The sequence below is a fragment of the Rhinatrema bivittatum genome, chromosome 7 (genome assembly GCF_901001135.1).
Source record: "Rhinatrema bivittatum chromosome 7, aRhiBiv1.1, whole genome shotgun sequence".
Classification (NCBI taxonomy): Eukaryota; Metazoa; Chordata; class Amphibia; order Gymnophiona; family Rhinatrematidae; genus Rhinatrema; species Rhinatrema bivittatum.
Genome location: NC_042621.1, coordinates 96,905,678 through 96,925,558, shown reverse-complemented (window position 1 = coordinate 96,925,558; position 19,881 = coordinate 96,905,678). Strand labels below are relative to the sequence as shown.

The window sequence follows — 19,881 nt, the reverse complement described above, 5'->3', positions numbered from 1 at the left end:
CCATTGACTACCCAGCTACCCAGCTATGTAGTTAGCCAGATAGTCAATTGGCGGGCAGTGGATATAACTGGGTGGTGCTATTTATCCAGATAACTTAGCTGGATAAGCAGCAATATTCAGACTTATCCAGTTAAGTTATTCACAATAGCCATGCTGTTAAATATCAATGTAAGTTAGCTAGATAAGACTTAGCCGGCTATGTCTGAATATTGACCTCACAATGTTTATAAAATAAGGATTGTGCAAGTACATGCTACTTATGTATGTAAATGCTAATTTTTATGCACATAACATTTCGAAAATTCACCTTCAAGTGAATTTTTTGCAGATTTAATGCTCTCTATTCCTGTTTCTAGATCTGCAGGGAAATGGAGGAGCCATCCCTTCTCGCTATAAAAGATTGGCCAGGACCACGGGGTAGCTGGAGATACATCATTCCTGAAAGTGATGATGAAACACAGGTGCTGAGCAACTCAGGATTTGGGCAAATATTACTGTTGTGTGTTCTAGGAAGTTTTTAGCAATGAGTTCCCTCTTCAGTAGAAGACTCTTTGACGAGGTTCTCAAGCTGATATACAGCTTTTTAAAGGGAGTCCCTTAACCATTACACATTATCCCATGATTCTCTAAATTTTTCTGTAGAGGAGTGAATGCCCTGAAAGCTTCTGCATTCCTATAAAGCTACAAGCAGTGGAAGACACTGTGCTTGAAGCTAAACATGCTCCACTGAGGATCAGTAGTAATCTGGATGGGATTCTTGGTTGGTTGAAGCAAAGCCAGTGTCATGAACTAGAGAATGGACTCACTGCAGCTGATGGTCAAGACCAAGGCATCAGAACAAAATTATGAGACTGAAGCATGGAGAGACAGGCAGGGTCGAGGCAGGCAGAGTTCATGCAACATCAGGAGGCAGACCAAAGTCAGGGCAGGTGGAGTTTGATCACAGACGAGAGGCAAGCAACAGGTCGAGGCAGGCAGAGTTCCTACAGTGGTAAAGGCAAACAACAGTTAGGGCAGGCAGCAAACAAGATAGTCAGGAATCAAGCTGTGTCACAGGAGAAAGTCAGCAAAAGAACACCAATGCACAGGAATGCATGGAAACAAACCTGTTGCTCAGGCATCAGATGGCAGAAAAGGACCAAATGATCCATCCAGTCTGCCCAGCAATCTTCTTATGGAAGCATCTGCCATGCTGTGCAGGTTACCTTCATGTTTCTCTTAAGGGTAGCAACTGTTGCTCTGTGCAGTTATTCCTAAGTCTTATGATAACCCATAAAAAAGTTACTGGTAGCAACATTTTTACTGGGAAATGAGCCTTCTTGAAAATTCAGACAATGCTGCTTGACGTGTTTTGTTTATAGACTTGTCTGCGGAAGCAGTCCTGTGCTTTTTTCCTTATGTTTGCGTATCAGTACCCCAGACTGTAAAAGTCAGGGCTCATGTTAGAATCCAATTCTTCTCCCCCCCACCCCCTCTCCACCATCAAAGTGGAGAGCGATATTGCAGATGCTTGCAGTAGTTAAGGCCTTTTATAGGACTGAAGATTGACGTCATCGAAGGGTGCCAGTTGAGATTTCTCACTCCTGGCTCTTTAAGGTTGGGCAAAGTCGGTGCGTGAATGCCCTAAGGGAAGCGGGGCCTGGTGGTATCGGTGGAGACCTGCTGCACTGGTTGACAGCGGCATCCTGCCACATTTGGAGGACAAGTGATCTGGCAGCATCTCCATGTGTTGTTGTGGTCCAGCCCGAGAATTAAGTGAGGCAGTTCACAGGAGAAGTCCGTGGATCAACAAACACAACATAGAGTGGTTCTACGCTTCCTATCACAGTCTTCTTCAAGTGATCAGCTGCTTTCCAAAAGTGTCTGAATCTTTTTCCATATCTCCTGCGGGTTGGCAGACAGGTGGTCTACTGCAGGGAAGTCTATGGACATGCAGACAGGTAGCGGCACTCTAGGGTGTTGGCCATATACAATGTAGAGCAAGGAAGATCATTAAGATTCACTGACAAAGTTGTCGTAACAGAATTTGGCCCATGGAAGTAGTTGCATCCAATCATTCTGTAGTCAACACACAGGCTGATTAATTCTCTCCATCTGACCATTAGATTGGGGGTGGTAGGCAGAGGAAAGGTCGAGTGCCAGTTCTAACTGGTTGCAGAGGGCCTGCACTCCAAGATTGTTAACAATGGATTCTGGGAGTCATAGGCGGAATAAAAGCTGCAAAAAGGGGTAGGAGAGGGCTAAGGCTGTGAGTAAGGGACAAAATATGCCATCTTAGAAAACTGGTCCACGACTACCCAGATAATAGAGTGGGATAGGTCTGTAAAAAATCCATCAAGATGTGTCCAGGATTTCTATGGCACTGGCAAAGGATAAAGTAAGCTCACCAGTCTTTGGTGCACAGTTATTACAGAAAGAAATGTAAGTTTGCACCTCCTTGGCTAGGTTGGGCCTCCAGTAGAAGCAGGAGATAAGGTTTACTGTTTTACAGATGCCTGGGTGGCCAGGCAGTCTAGAGTCATGAGAACAGTTCAGGACTCTCCATGCCTTTCCTTGGGGAATTCTGGATGGTGACATGGAGGTGACAGTGATAATCTTAGCTGGGTCATTGAGATATTGAGGGGCATTGAAGAGGTCTATTGGGTTGAACGATCTGGACAGGGCATTTGCTTTAATTTTCCCTCTGCAGGGAAATAAGTTAAGCAGAAGTCAAATCTGACGAAGACCAGAGACCATCTGGCCAGTCGAGGATTGAGTCTTCTGGTAGTTTGTAGATATAGCAGGTTTTTGTGGTCTGTGAAGATGGTAAATATATATAAGGTACCCTCCAGCAAGTGCCATCACTCTTTCAGGGCTAATTTAATGGTGAGTAGTTTATGATTATTGATGCCATAATTTCTTTCAGCTGGAAAGAATTTTCTAGAGTAAAAGGTGCAGAGTAACAGTTTGCTGCTGGGAGTGGAGTGAGAAAGGACAGCTCTTATGCTCATCAAGGAGGCATTGACTTCCAGAAAGAAGTATGTATGGAATCAGGTCTTTGAAGCATTGGGGCAGAAAGAAAAGCCTCTTTCAGATAGGCAAATGCGTGAATGGCGTCAGGTGACCAATCTTTGGTGTTTGCCTTTTTCTTGGTAAGGGCGGTAATGGGAGCGATGAGGGTGGAGTAATGGCAGATGAATTGCCTGCAATAGTTGGCGAATCCCAGGCATTACTGAGTTGCTTTTAGGCCCACTGGTTCTGGCCAATCCATAATAGCGGAGTGTTGCAGGCCCTGCGCTGATATTATATATCCCAGGAATGGGAGCTCTATCTGTTCAAAAGCACATTTCTCCAATTTGGCATAGAGGAGGGCATGTTCCCTTAACTGCTGAAACACCATCTTGACATGAGAGCAGTAGGTTTGGAGATTGGATGAGTAGATCAGGATATCATCCAAGTATATTATGATGCAAGTGTATAGTAAGCCTCAGAATATGTCATTGACAAAATTTAAAAAAACTGCCAGGCAATAGAGAGGCCAGAGGGTATTACCAGGTACTCATAATGACCACCCTGCATGTTAAAAGCAGTTTTCCACTCATTACCCTCATATGGTATGAGGTTATATGCCCCCTGCAGATCCAACTTAGTGAACATGGTATCTCCTTGAAGCCAGTCAAACAACTGTGATAGTAGTGGCAGGGGGTATTTATTTTTGATGGTGATGGCATTTAAACCCCCTGTAGTCAATACATGGGTATAATGAACTGTCTTTCTTCCAATGAAGAAGAACCCAGCCCTGGCAGGAGAGGAGGAAGGTCTGATGAACCCTCTCTCTAGGTTCTCCCTGATGTGCCATGGTCTCTGGAATGAACAAAAGCTAGATTCTCCCAAGGATGGCATCTTAACAGACATTAAGTTGATGGCACAGTCATAGGGCCTATGAAAGGAAGCATCTAAGCCTGTTATTTATTTATTTATTTTTACCAGAAATGCCTGCAAAAGAGACGTAAAACATAGGTTAATCTGGAAGTGTGGAGAGCTCTGCTACACCAAGCTGCCTGGAGGACACACAGGAAGTAGACACATTTGAAAACAGTGAGCGCTCAGGAGAGGATCCTTCCATTTTCCCAATCCATGACTGGATAATGATGTAGCCAGGGCAGGCTGAGAAATACAAGGTTCATGGACTTTTGGAGTATGAAAAATGAAATGTTTTCTTCATAGTTTTGATGTAAGGGCTCCCCCCTAATTTCAATTATATGTTTCCTAGTTCAGTATATTACCTGTTTTATGTAAGGGCCCCGCCCAATGGTTTTGTGTTCACTGTAAACCGATGCGATGTGCGAACGGTCATCGGTATAAAAGAAACGTTAAATAAATAAATAAAATAAATGTAAAAATCCTACTTTTAGAATCATAGGTTCCATCAAATAGCGAACAGTGTTAGGCAATTGCTCCCTGTAGACAGCCGTGATGCAAACAGGGTTGTTCAGTGGATTCTAGCGGTACCTGGATCTCCTTCACCAGAACTTCATGAATGAAGTTACCAACTGTGCTGGAATCCAAAAGAGTTCCAAGATGAATCTCTTATGTCTGTAGCTTAAATGGATAGACAAAATAATTCTTTGTGGAGGAGTAGAGAGGGCACTGCCTAGGATAGCTTTCTCCATTAACCCTAGCATTTCCTGACTTCTTTGTGCACGAGGCAGTGCAATGGCCCTTGCTGGAATAGTATAGGCAAGGTTGAGCAATCGTTGCTAGCATTTCTTCTCTTCCAAGAGTTTGGCACGAGCCAGCTGCATTGGTTCTTCCTCTGAGGCTGGCTGTGGTGGAGGCTGGATGGGGGACAACATCAGTCTTTGAAACTTGGGAGCCAGGTGGCCACAGCATCTAGGTGGGTCCCATTCCAGGGATCTTTCCTGAAAATGGATGTCAGCTTTCACAGCCAGGGATATAAGGTTGTCTAGCTCGGCAGGAACATCACAACCTGCCAAGTTATCCTTAATTTGGTCCAACAGACCTTGCCAAGACATAGCCACCTGTGCTTCATCATTCCAGGAGAGCTCTGAGGCCAGATTATGAAATTGTACCGCGTACTGTCCTACGGTCATAGACCCGTGTTCAGACGAAGTAGCTCAGAGGCTGTGGAAGAGGCTTGAGTGGGTTCATCGAAAAGCTTCCTGAACTGAGTCAGAAATGTTTAAAGATCAGCAAGACTGAGGTCATTTCTTTCCCATAAAGGAGAGGCCCATGCCAGGGCTTGGCTTGACAGTAGAGAGATTCTAAATGTCATTTTGAGTCATTCTGCTGTGAATCTGGCTGTCTGAAGTTTGAAATGGATCAAGCACTGATTAATAAAATCCCTGCAGGTTTTAGGATTACCCTCATCCCAGGGTGAGCTGTAGAGAAACTGAATATAGTGAGTAGGCAGGGTATGCAGAGTTCAGGAACAGAACCTTGATGGTAACACTCACACAATAGTCTCAGAAGCAGCCCAGGAGCTGGAATGAAGTAGGCCCTTGAGGAGCGAGTACCTGGTTCCAGGGAACGCTCTGAGAGAGAGATGGTAACTCACTGGTGTTGTAGGCAGCGATGACTTCCTGGCAGAAGTGGTATTCAGTAGCAAATCCGGGAATGTGGGCCCTTGAGGAGCGAGTACCGGTTTCAGACTGCGATCTGAAAAGCAAAAGAGAAAGCAAGGCCCCCGAGGAGCGGGTTCCCCTAGTAAGTCCGAGGAGGCAGAGTAGTAAGGTATGCGGAAAGCGAATCCCATCCACCGATACTTGGAGGAAAGCCCTTGCTAACTCGATTTGTTAGCGATTTCAGAGACCTTAAATATCCGGGGAGGATGACGTCACCTCAGAGGGACACCCCTGAGGTTCGCACCACTGCTGGTACTTGAGTCGGGGGCCGCGCCGCGTGCGCGCCCTAGGCTGCTGGGAAACATGGCGGAGTGCAGCGTCTAGCCAGTCAGGGGTTGCCAGAGGAGAACGGCAAGATGATGCCGCAGCAGCCAAACTTCCAGCACGCAAAGAGGGAGCCACCAAAGAGGTAAGGTGGGCGTAGTGGAGACGTCGGGCAGCGACGGTTGCAACACACAGATAGCCCCGTCACATGGTAAGGGCAAAGGGCCATCGGTGCCATTTTGTTTACTGGCAGCTGACGGCCCGAGAGTGGGAGATCGCTCCTGGGACCCCCACTGGACCACCAAGTACCTTAAAACAATTTGGGGGGGTCGGGAGGATGGGGGATTCAAACAAATTAAATTTAAAGGGTCGGGGTGGGGGGGGGGGGGGTTCGCCATGAGACAGCCGAACAAAATCGCTAAGTACCGCGGGAACAAAGATTTCCTGCAGTTTTTCCCCGAACCCGATACTGGAAACGAGTCTGGTACCAATTCAGATCCCTAGTAATTATCCCCTTGTACAGGTCCTTGGTGAGGCCTCACCTGGAGTACTGTCCTCAGTTCTGGAGACCGTATCTCAGAAGAGACAGAGACAGGATGGAAGCGGTCCAGAGAAGGGCGGCCAAAAAGATGGATGGTCTTCATCGAATGGCTTATGAGAAGAGATTGAAGAATCTAAATATGTATACCCTGGAGGAAAGGAGGAGCAGGGGTGATATGATACAGACATTCAGATACTTGAAAGGTTTTAATGATCCAAAGTCAACGAAAAACCTTTTCCGTTGGAAAAAAATCAGCAGAACTAGGGGTCACAATTTAAAACTCCAGGAAGGAAGACTCAGAACCAATGTCAGGAAGTATTTCTTCATGGAGAGGGTGGTGGGATCCTGGAATGCCCTTCCGGAGGAAGTGGTAAAGACAAAAACTGTGAAGGATTTCAAAGGGGCGTGGGATAAACACTGTGGATCCATAAAGCCTGGAGGATGGGAATGAAAAAAAGAGGTATGTGGGTGGCTTGCGGGAATGACGGCTACTACCTAGTGATTAATACCCTTATTCAATAAATGTTCACATGGTTAATGAAACTCCTACATTGTTCTATGCTTCAAAGGCAAGAGGAAATGTGGAAAAGAAGATTTGCATTCAGGCAGCAACCAACAAGGTAGCACAGTCTGGGTAAACAAATAAGCTTGGGAGTAGTTTGCTTGTTGCGGTCGTTACTACCCCAAACCAATTAAGCCTGATACTTCACTTTCAATGCATATCCAGCATAAATCTCTGCTTCAACGTTATCTCTGCTTCAACGGCAGGGAGGAATGAAGATAAGAGGATTTATATTCAGACAACAACCAACAAGGACTGAATTAAACAGTCTGGGTAAACAAACAAGTGTGGGAGTAGCTTGCTTATTGCGGCGGTTACTACCCCGAACCAGTTAAGCCTGTTACTTCAATTGGAAAGCATATCCAGCACAGCTCACTGCTTCAACAGCAGGGGGAATAAAGAAAAAATGATTTATATTCAGACAACAACCAACAAGGATTGAATTGTACAGTCTGGGTAAACAAATAAGCATGGGAGTAGCTTGCTTATTTCGGTGGTTACTACCCCGAACCAGTTAAGCCTGTTACTTCACTTGGAAAGCATATCCAGCGCAGCTCACTGCTTCAACAGCAGGGGGAAAGAAGAAAAAGGATTTATATTCAGACAACAACCAACAAGGACTGACTTGCACAGTCTGGGTAAACAAATAAGCGTGGGAGTAGCTTGCTTATTGCGGCGGTTACTACCCCGAACCAGTTAAGCCTGTTACTTCAATTGGAAAGCATATCCAGCACAGCTCACTGCTTCAACAGCAGGGGGAATGAAGAAAAAAGGATTTATATTCAGACAACAACCAACAAGGACTGACTTGCACAGTCTGGGTAAACAAATAAGCGTGGGAGTAGCTTGCTTATTGCGGCGGTTACTACCCCTAACAAATTAAGCCTGATACTTCACTGAATGCAAATCCAGCGCAGCTCACTGCTTCAACGACAGGAGGGAATGAAGAAATAGGATTTACATCCAGCCAACATCTAACAAGGCATTGATCTGAGCAGTATGAGTATACAAACATCGGGGTAACTTGCTCGATACAACGGTTACTACCCTCAAACATTAAGCCTTATACTTCACTTTGATACAGCTCCAACACTGCTCTCTGCATCAACGGGGTGGGGGGGGGGGGGTGGAAGGAAATTAGAATAAAAAAGCTACCAATAAGGGCCCTAAACTCAGAGGTCGGAGTAACAGATAAATATAACAAAATAAGTGTAAAAGCTTGCTGGGCAGACTGGATGGGCCTTTTGGTCTTCTTCTGCCATCATTTCTATGTTTCTATGTTACCCTTTGTTTGTATACATTTGTGTGTGGTTTGCTCTGTCTCCACTATCTGCACGGTTATTAGTTCATATTTCCTAACATACTTTACTCAGTGTGCATGGGGAATTGCATTTTCAGCCTATGGACTTTTTAAAAGACTTTTTTATTTCCATTTTTTGTATTTGCTAAATTCTGAAAAACTATTTCTTGTCTTTTTTCACCTGCACTGCTGGACTGCTTATTTTGGATTCAGTAATCTTTACTTCCTGTTTTGGAACATAATGTAACCCTTGAAGTTCAATTTTCTTTATGACTTCTTGTGTCTGAAACCTGCACTTTGATTCCCAACCCAGTATCAGAAATGAATCCACACGCTCTTTAGTGAGTAACAGTTTTATCTTTACTGGAATGAATGACTGAAATAAATCTGTTCACTTCCTAAGCATCTGCATTTGTCATATAAACACATGTATATAGTACAAGAGAAAACTCAACTTTGTCATAAACTCATGTTAAGTATTTCAACCAGAATCAGCATGTGATATAGCACCCGACCTTAAGCAGTCTCTGAACAAGCAAAGTCCCAGATTGTATCCTACTGTGTGTCCATTTGAATATAGAACTGAAGAGGGCGTCAGTACTGCTGCTCCAACTGCCAAATCCACAATACAGCAGCCTCTATCCGAAAGAAGAGCTTCAAATCCTGACAGGGCACAGTTCAACTACTCCCAAGTCGTCCACAGCAGGGTTCCAGAAAAGAGAACCTTAATCAGTACAGATAATATTTATTAATTCAGAGCAGGGCAGGAACTCTGTTCAAGCTGAGCAGTGATCTGTTTGCACATGCTCAGACAATCCAATTTTTATAAATCTCTTTAGGTAAAGTAAAAACAACTTCAATACATCTCAAAACAATGTTAACTAACATAAATACATTACACATGAATACAATTATAGAGGGCTGCTCACCTTAATCAGTACAGATAATATTTATTAATTCAGAGCAGGGCAGGAACTCTGTTCAAGCTGAGCAGTGATCTGTTTGCACATGCTCAGACAATCCAATTTTGAATCTCCTTTCCCCCCCCAGCTCTTAAAGAGACAGCACTCTATTGTCAGTCTTTTCATGTCACAATGATGATTCAACATTTCTCTGCCCTAGTTCCTAGAGGTATGTTACATGGTCCCCTCCTAAAACCTGACGTCCCCGGCAGGTATTTATGTCCACAGCTTATATATTAACTCTGTTTGTTTGCTCAATATCTCTTGCATCATACTACTTAGTTGCTGCATGGATATACACGTCTCCAATGGATTCCTTGAATATGACTGTCTCAATATGTTGTGGCTGTGCAACCCCTTGGGCAATTGCACTTCAAAGTCATCGAATCTACTAGGCAGTCTCCTTGGTCTCTGCGATCTTTGAGGTAACGGTAGAAGTCCTATTTTGGTCATTGATTCATCAAGAGTTTTCCTCTTCCCCGAGGAGGATGCACTCTGTTCTTCATTGACTGAGCTGTTCAAATCGCATGAATTGTTATGATTTACTGGTTTACTAACTTCCACAGGATCCTCTTCCCATGACTCTGGATGAAACTCCTCCTGCAGGTAAGATTTCCACCAAGGCACCAGGGCTGCACTCAAACTTGGAAGTAGAATGAGGTGTAATGGGAGTGTCGTAGTCTCCCGAATCTTCAGAAATATGTGTCAAAATAGAGACATCATGCTTCTGGAATGCCGCCTTACATATTACCTTAGATAGAGTGTCCATTCCTTCTTGATCTGTCTTCACACGAGATAGCATCTTGGCAACCCTCTCCTCATATTTCAAAAATTCTTCATCATCTTCTTCAGGATCATGTGGTCTCCTAGACAACCCGTCAGCATCTATATTGGCTTTACCAGATTTGTATCCGATGTCAAAGTTGTACAGGGAGAGGGATGCTAACCATCGATGACCTGTGGCATCCAGTTTAGCAGTCGTCAGGACGTACGTCAGAGGGTTATTATCTGTCACTACTTTAAACTCTGCACCATATAGATAATCATGAAATTTTTCACAAACTGCCCATTTAAGGGCTAAAAATTCCAATTTGTGGATAGGGTAATTCCGTTCACTTTTAGTGAGCCCACGACTGGCATATGAAATCACTCGCAGTTTTCCTTCTTGAATTTGGTAAAGTGCAGCGCCTAGCCCTGTAGTGCTGGCATCAGTGTGTAATACATAAGGTAGCTTCCAATTTGCAAAAGCCAACACAGGGGCAACCGTGAGTTTTTCCTTTATAATTTCGAATGCTTTCTGACATTCTGAGGTCCACCGCGTACCCAATAGCTGCTGACTTTGAATCCGGGCTTCTTTCCTATCCTTTCGACTGTTTGTTAGTCCCACCAACAGATTACTGAGCGGCTTCACCAAGCGTGAGTATTGATTCACGAATCTTCGGTAATAGCCCGCAAATCCTAGAAAAGATCGCAGCTCTCTAATGTTTTTAGGTTGTGGCCACTTAGTAATGGCTGAAATTTTCTCTTCATCGGGGAGCACCCCCTTCTCTGAGATATGATGACCCAAATATTTCACTGACTTCTGAAAGAATTTACATTTAGATGGAGAGAGCTTCAATCCACATTTCAACAGTCGTTGTAACACCCTCATCAATCGGTCCTCATGCTCTTCCAGTGTGTCCGAGAATATTATAAGATCATCCAAGAAGGCCACAACTTCATGTAGATTAATATCAGTCATTACTTTCTCTATCATTCTTTGAAAACTTGCTGGAGCATTTGTCAGTCCTTGAGCCATTCTCTTAAACTGCCAGTTTCCAAAGGGCGTGGTAAATGCAGTTTTAGGCCTATCCATTTCTTCTACCTCAATCTGATAGTACCCACTCTTGAGATCTAGTACTGAGGACCACTTGCTACCTGATAGGAGAGTGAATGTCTCCTCAATTCGAGGCAACGGATAGGAGTCTTTTCTGGTTATGTTGTTCAATTTACGATAATCAACAACCATCCTCAAGGTACCATTCTTCTTTCTAACCAATACCACAGGTGAAGCATAAGGGCTATCAGACTCCTCAATCACTCCTGTGGCTAATAGCTCCTTCAGGTGCTGCCTGAGATCCTCAAAGTCAGCTGGGGATACATGACGTGTGCGCTCTTTAAATGGAGTTGGATCCAACAGGGTGATTTTATGCATTATTCCTGGAATACATCCAATATCAAGGTCATGACAGGAAAATGCTCCTTTTGCCTCTTGATTAATTCTCTTTTCTATATGCTGTTTAAACTCTTCAGATATTGGAGAATCTCCGAAGTCTAGCGACACCTTCTCAGACTCCATGTTACCCTCTCCAATAGATTCTAGTTTAGCACCATCCTTATAGGTCGAGCCTGTAACGTTCATGGTCCTCACTATATCGACTGGCTCACCTACACCCAATGTCCTTCTAGGAGGCAAACTGATGCTACAATCCGATATATTCTTCAATAGCACCCTAGCCTTTGTGTGCGACTTACTGCCAGTTCGGATGAGTTGAGGTTGTACTAGTAAGCCTCCGGGTAGAGGATAATTTTCTGAAGCCTCAAGCAATATGGACAAACTCTGACCATGTCTGGGCATTCTCAGAATGCATTCCACTTCCTTCGCTTCATCCCTTTCGAACACTATTGGTCTGGTGCTGGTCAATCTAGCCATCATTGGCCTAGTAACTCTTTGATTGGAACTTTGATGAGAAACATAGGTCTGATATGTAGTTACCCAATTTTTGTCCATGGCTAACTCCTTAAGGTAATTTGGGCCAGCCAGTTCTTTACAGTCATGTATTAGATGTCTGAGAATATTTGTTCCCACTATTAAAGGCAGGGGTTTGTTCTTTTGATCGGGACAGACTAGAGCAAGGACAGAATATTTGTTCCCACTTCCACAGGCCTCCTTGGGAAACTGTACTTCAACTTCAATATACCCCAGATAAGGAACAGGTTGACCTCCTGCACCCGTAACACAAAGTAAGTCTTCTAGCGGGTATAGCTTCCGATGTGATAAATAGTCTTCATAGAAGGTTTGTGTTATGCACGTCACTTGAGAGCCAGTGTCCACTAAGCAAGGGCACTGCACACCATCCAAATAAGCGGTTGCAGAACAAACCTTTCCCACGAGGCGTTTCAAAACATCATCTGGTAGAGGACATGGTGGGATATGATCACTGGATATTTTTCTTTTGGGACTTATCTGAATTGCATTTGGTGCCTTTGTCTGCCCCTCGCAAAAGCACCTTTTTAGTTTAAAGGAGTATTTGAAACCTGCCTAATGCTGGGTATTTTTTTTTTTTCAAATTTTTCCCGCAATTTCTGTTGGACTAGAGCAGCATTTACAGGATTGATGCATTCTCCCATCATGTGTCCATTCTCTCCACAGTTATAGCAAAATGAAAGTATCTTGGGATGATGCCTCCCTTTTTGAGGCATCTTCTCTACCCAAGAGTTTCTTCGCATCATGCTGTTTGCAACAGGGCTATTTACTATTTCTGAATTGGCAGCTCTACAATGAGTGATCAATGGGGCGAGCAAAACATTATCTTCTCCTGAAAATGTTCCCAACTCAGATCCCACCTTAAACTCACTTGCCTCTGGTGTCATATGTTGAGCAATGCTTATGTCATTTGCTAGGTAAGTCCTGCTTACAGGTTTAATCTGGGTAACTCCCAATTGACGTATCCTCCTAGATTCTTTCATGTTTCTTTCTTCCTCAATCGTTCTGATTTTAAATAGCAGCTCCGAGTACTGTGGCAGTTTCTTCGACTGGCTCTCTAATAAGTCCCTCAATTGCAGTCGGGTAATCAGGGTCTCCTCCCAGCACCCACGTACAAACTGTTGTAGTAACTTCCTGTCTGGGGCGAGCCCAAAGAAAATTCCCCGCTCCACGACTTTCTGTAACAGGACCTGAAGCCTTCTCAAATAGTCTGAAGATTTTTCTTTGCCATTCTGGAAAGTTTCAATAAATTGAAAAAATAATTCCTCTCCATTAGTTACACTGCCATATGCCTTCTCCAGTTCCTCTAAACACTGCTCTGCTGTGGCGCTTTTATCTATGTAAGAGACAATATTTAAAGCTGGAGGAAGGAGACTTTCAATTAATTTCCTTTTTTTTGCACCTGCGGTGAGATCTGGATCCTGCAGTAATTGCTTAATTTGAATATGCCAAGTTTCATAGTCTCCTTCATTACTAGGTTTAGGGACATTTCCAGAGAAAACTTTAATTTTGTAGTACGTATGATTCAACTCTGCGCCCTTTTCCTTAGGAGTTTTGATCACATGCTCCACTATAACCTTTGAAACATCCGCAGGAATAGAAATTGGTGGAATGGAATATTGAGAAGAATTGACTGCCACAGGATGTTGGGTTAGCATAGCATCCAAGCACTTGGGGACTCTTTTTCGGCTTTTAACTGGAGTCTGCAATATACTCTGGGGTGATTGATCTATATCTCGTGTTTCTTTTTCTTGTGACCCCAAACTCTCAATCATGAGAGCAGATGTTCTTTTTCTCAGATCTTGAATATTGATTTTATGACTGTCAGCTATATATGCTAATTCTTCTTGAAGTCGATCTGTCATATCTAAAAGTATGTCACTCACTAGTGGGTCAGTGCATGCTTCAGGGGACATTGACTCAACATCCTGTTCTGATACTGTCTCATCTAAGACAGGTAAAATTATCCACTGACTGTCCAGTTCCCCTTTTAAGCTCATTCTTTCTAAAATAATTATAGAAAGCGGTTCTTCAAACTCACACAAAACTTGATCAGATGACTCAGCTCTTAAACGTTTCAATTTTGTAACTACACCTGCTGGGCTTAATGCATCTTCTACACTTGCTAAAGATATTTCAGGATTTACAGAACTCAGAATAACAGATCTATCAGGAATACAATCATAGTACTTGCAATACTCCATTTTGTATGAGAAAGAAACAAAGAGAATACTGTGCTCACTTCACTATTGATGCTGGGTCGCTCAGTAGCAGGTCAGACAGAGAGAAGAGAAAAAAAAAAACACTGCCCCACGTTGATGCGCCAGAATTTGTTGTAACCCTTGAAGTTCAATTTTCTTTATGACTTCTTGTGTCTGAAACCTGCACTTTGATTCCCAACCCAGTATCAGAAATGAATCCACACGCTCTTTAGTGAGTAACAGTTTTATCTTTACTGGAATGAATGACTGAAATAAATCTGTTCACTTCCTAAGCATCTGCATTTGTCATATAAACACATGTATATAGTACAAGAGAAAACTCAACTTTGTCATAAACTCATGTTAAGTATTTCAACCAGAATCAGCATGTGATATAGCACCCGACCTTAAGCAGTCTCTGAACAAGCAAAGTCCCAGATTGTATCCTACTGTGTGTCCATTTGAATATAGAACTGAAGAGGGCGTCAGTACTGCTGCTCCAACTGCCAAATCCACAATACAGCAGCCTCTATCCGAAAGAAGAGCTTCAAATCCTGACAGGGCACAGTTCAACTACTCCCAAGTCGTCCACAGCAGGGTTCCAGAAAAGAGAACCTTAATCAGTACAGATAATATTTATTAATTCAGAGCAGGGCAGGAACTCTGTTCAAGCTGAGCAGTGATCTGTTTGCACATGCTCAGACAATCCAATTTTTATAAATCTCTTTAGGTAAAGTAAAAACAACTTCAATACATCTCAAAACAATGTTAACTAACATAAATACATTACACATGAATACAATTATAGAGGGCTGCTCACCTTAATCAGTACAGATAATATTTATTAATTCAGAGCAGGGCAGGAACTCTGTTCAAGCTGAGCAGTGATCTGTTTGCACATGCTCAGACAATCCAATTTTGAATCTCCTTTCCCCCCCCAGCTCTTAAAGAGACAGCACTCTATTGTCAGTCTTTTCATGTCACAATGATGATTCAACATTTCTCTGCCCTAGTTCCTAGAGGTATGTTACAATAACATTTTATGTATGGATTGGTTTCTCAAGAGTGAGCATGATTGCCTCTAGTCTTTCAGGTTAGCCCATCCCCCATCCAGATTCCAGAACTGCACTGAACTGGAGATTGCTCTGGTAAAAGGGGGATATATGTTTACGTTCATCAGTTCCTGAGATATAAAGAAAGTGGGGTACACTTTACTCAGTGTATGGTACACATATTTCATAATCTTCTTTTCTCTCCTGTACAGGAAGTGGAGAGGGTTGCATTTATGTGGGATACCAGTTCAGGTCTGGAGCTGGTCAGTGCCATTACCTTGGAGATGGAACTGTCAGAAAAAGGGCAGCGGATGCATTGCAAACCATTACTGGGACACTACAAGGTAGACATAAAGCTTGTTATTTTCTATTACTTTATATCATGAACTGTGCTAATAAATCTTAGATCAATAAGAATGTGCTAGAATTCCTATCTGTATTTTCTATATTTGGTTATAACCAGAAATCTGACGAAAATTTCAACAGTCAACCACAGAGAGCTAAATGAAGTGCATTTTACTGCAGTCGTTCTTAGCCTTTGGATTAAAACCCATCACAGAAGACATAAATGACTCTCAAATTGAAGTTCCATTTGGAAAATAAAGAGTCAGAAAGGAGGGCACTGAGGCCGAAGCTAATCAGTGTATTCTAAATGTAAAGCATTGCTAGCTAGTAGTTGAATCACTTGAACTTGTGAAGTGTTTGATTTTTACATCCCTTAGAGTATTAAAAAGTTCAGGATGGACTCCATTCTGATTCCAGGTTAAGTCATGCTCACCTTTTCTCAGATTTTGTCCAGACTTACAAATCAGATGTAACCTGGTTTGAACAGAAAATCAATTATAGCAGATTCAATGTTGAATTCTTTAAGTGTGGGAAAGAAGGCCACACTTATTGTCTGTACAAACTAGGGCCTTCTTAAAAGTAATTCTTTATTAAGACGCTGTTCTTTACTGTTTCTTTGAAAGCTATCTTTCTCTCCCAGGTAGACAAACTGAATTTCAAACTTCTCAATATTTCCTTGAAACCTGCAGGCAAGATGGGGGAAATCTCTTGCCACCGTGCTGTTCACCTGCAGGATCTAAAGCCTTACTTGAAAGGTAGGCACGGTGCGTATAGTGACAAACATGAAAAGAAAAGTCTTAGTTTATATGATGTGGAGTGCAACGTTGAGTTAAAGTAAAGAACATAGGATGGGAGAAAGTTGAAGAAATAACTGAGATATTAAATACTGCAGCTCAGTGTTTTCTAAAGAAGACCTTGGAGAACGACCATTGCTAGTGGCAAGAGTGCTGTTGGAGGTGGGGCAGAAGAGTGTTTGGGAGGAACTGTAAGTGGACCAGGCCTTGAAGCTGGATGAGTTGCATCCCAGGAAAACAAGGGAGATCAGAAATGTCCTTAAAGGTCTGCTGAAGGATCTGTTTAATAGATTATTGGAGACAGGAGTGGTGCTACAAGATTGGAGAAGGGCAGTTGCTTCACAAATGTGGTAGGAGAGAGGAAGCTGGAAACTACTGTCTAAGCTGAGACCGCACCTGAATACTGTGTACAGTTCTGGTCGCCGCATCTCAAAAAAGATATAGTTGCGATGGAGAAGGTACAGAGAAGGGCTACCAAAATGATAAAAGGGATGGAACACCTCTCCTATGAGGAAAGACTAAAGAGGTTAGGGTTGTTCAGCTTGGAGAAGAGACAGCCGAGGGGGGATATGATAGAAGTCTTTACGATCATGAGAGGTCTTGAACGAGTAGATGTGACTCGGTTATTTACACTTTCAAATAATAGGACTAGGGGGCATTCCATGAAGTTAGCAAGTAGCACATTTAAGACTAATCGGAGAAAAATTCTTTTTCATTCAACGCACAATTAAGCTCTGGAATTTGTTGCCAGAGGATGTGGTTAGTGCAGTTAGTGTAGCTGGGTTCAAAAAAGGTTTGGATAAGTTCTTGGAGGAGAAGTCCATTAACAGCTATTAATCAAGTTTATTTAGGGAATAGCCACTGTTATTGATTGCATCAGTAGCATGGGATCTTCTTAGTGTTTGGGTAATTGCCAGGTTCTTGTGTCCTGGTTTGGCCTCTGTTGGAAACAGGATGCTGGGCTTGATGGACCCTTGGTCTGACCCAGCATGGCAATTTCTTATGTTCTTATGTCAGAGGTGAGAAAATTAATGGAGACTCTGTTGAAGAAAAGGACAGTGAACTATCTACAGTCTGGTGGGTTGCTAGATTGGAGACAACATAATTTTACCAAAGAAAAGTCATGTCAAATGAAACTGATTTTTTTGATTGGCGAACCTGACATGATTTATCTGGGTTTCAGCAAAACTTTGATACAGTCCTGCACAGGAGGCACATGAACAAAATGAAAAGCCTCGAAATGGGTCCCAAGATAGTGGAATGGGTTTCAAATTGATTGACAAACTGATAACAGTGATTAGCGGTAAATGGAACCTAGTCTGAGGAGAGAAGCGTTATAACTGGAGTGCTTCAAGGATCAGTTCTAGGGCCGGTTCTGTTCAATATCTTTTGTGTCTGATATTGCAGAAGGATTAGAAGGAAAAGCTTGTCTTTTTGCAGATGACACTATGATCTGCTCAGAGTGTACACATGTGAAGAAATAGAGATAATGAGGTTTGGCAGCTGGGATTCAAGGCAAGAACTGCAGAGTCATGCATTTGGGGAACAGAAATACGAAGGAGCTGTATGTGATGGGGGGGTGAAAGACTGATATGCACAGACTAGGAAAGAGACCTGAGAGTGATAGCGTCTGATGATCTGAAGGTAGCAAAGCAATATGATAAGTCGGTGGCTAAGAATAGAGGAATGCTGGGCATAACCAGCAGGAAAAAGCTGGTACAAATGCCCTTGTACAGGCCTTTGGTGAGGCTTCACCAGGAGTACATAAAGGAAAGAAAAGGATGGAAGTGGTCCAGAGAAAAGCAACCAAAATGGTGTGGGTTATACATCAATAGCAGGCCTGGATTTGTCAACAGATACACTAGGCCCGTGCCTAGGGTGGCAGTTATCTGGGGGAAGCGGGGCAGAGAAAGAAAACCCTGCCTCCAGTAGCAAAAAAGCCTCTGCCGTCCCGCTGATATCATATCAGGCCCTGCATCATGCTTGCAGCTTATTTCCCATGGTGGCTTCTCTTCAGGGTTGGTTCTATCAAGAGGCAGGGTGAGGCGGTGGCCACAGGTGGCAAAATTTTGAGGCAGCAAAAAGAGGCCTCCAAATTCTTCTGCCGTGGCTGCCTCTCCCTGCATTCAGGCCAACACCAGTGGCACAACTTCAACAAATTTCCTGCAGGGATCCCACCCCCCATGGGCAGAAGAATTCTCAGACTGATAGCACATCTTCTCTGAGGCACCCGCTCTGAGGTACCCAATCTCATGGGTAGAAGAAAGTATCCACAACAGCACAGCTTAAATGATGCCACCCCTGCGGCACTTCTTCAGTGATGTAGTCCACCCTTCTCACGGCACATCTTTGAGTGACACAGCCCTTTCCCCTCATGGCACATCCTTGGTCCAGTGGCAAAAGAAGAAACTCGGCACAGCTTTAGCGATGTGTTCCCCCCCCCCGGCTCAACTTCAGTGATATGGCTCACCCCTCTTGTGGCGCATCTTAAGAGTGACGCGACCCCCTCCCTCCCCTCGCGGTCATCTTCAGTGAGGCAGCCCCCTCCTCGTGTGGCATTGTCAGTGATGTGGTCAGCAACAAAACATGTACCTCATCAGCCCTGCATGAATGACACCTCCCCCGCGACGCAGCTTCAGTGATGTGGCCCACCACTCCTGGGGCCTTGAATGAGGGTATGAGAGAAGGAGTGTGCCTGTGCGTGTGAGAGAGGGAGTGCCTGTGTGAGTGTGGAGAGGGACACTGAGCATGAGAGAGTGCCTGTGTGTGTGTGTGTGTGTGAAGGAGTGTAAGCCAGTGAGTGTGAGAAAGTACTTCTGCATGTGACGGAGAAGGAACCACTGAACATAAGGGAGAAAGAGCCACTGAGCATGAAAGAGTGCTTGTGTATGTGATGGAGAGAGCTTGACTGAGTATTAGAGAGCACTTGTGTTTGTGTGTGAGGGAGAGAGTCACTGAGCATGAGATTGTGTCCATGTGAGGTAGAGAGAACCACTAAGTGTGTAAGTGCTTGTGTGTATGTGTGTATGAGGGGGAGAGAATCAGTGAATAAGCATGTGCGTGAGAATGAACATGTGTGGGAGAGAGAGAATTAATATTTGTTACAGTGTGTAACAAATGATAGAGAAAATAAAGTTTGTGCACTCTCCTCGTCTCCCTCCACCTCCACCACTAATCCAGGAGAATCTCAGGGTGGCTGGAAATGAAAAGTTCCCAGGTTTGGAAAGCAGAAGATTTTTATTTCATCCTGATTAGTTTTATTTCATATGTCTGCTGTTTTGAAATATTTTATTGGTATTTGTATGCATTTTTGTATGCATTTTTTATTATTGTATGTTTTTACTATTCATCAGCAGATTTGACATATTTTTATTCTTTTTATTGGTATGGTTGATGTTTTAAATTTTTGATTGTATATGATGTTTAACATGGAATAGTGATGGCTTTTTCCATTGTTGCATTGCATATATATTCTAGCTTGCTGTGGTTT

The 19,881-nt window shown here is 43.3% G+C and overlaps 1 protein-coding gene across 4 annotated transcripts in view; it reads left to right on the top strand.

The window, feature by feature from the left end:
* Nucleotides 1-19,881, top strand: part of LOC115095289 (endonuclease/exonuclease/phosphatase family domain-containing protein 1-like) — a 135,344-nt gene that overhangs the window by 63,744 nt on the left and 51,719 nt on the right. For 2 of the 4 annotated variants that reach the window (XM_029608767.1, XM_029608766.1), the window contains exons 4-6: nucleotides 357-461; nucleotides 15,465-15,596; nucleotides 16,238-16,361. In XM_029608767.1, coding sequence (XP_029464627.1) covers nucleotides 357-461; nucleotides 15,465-15,596; nucleotides 16,238-16,361 — 361 coding nt within the window. The remainder of the gene's footprint in view (nucleotides 1-356; nucleotides 462-15,464; nucleotides 15,597-16,237; nucleotides 16,362-19,881) is intronic. The other 2 variants (XM_029608770.1, XM_029608768.1) reach the window with 1 other exon arrangement.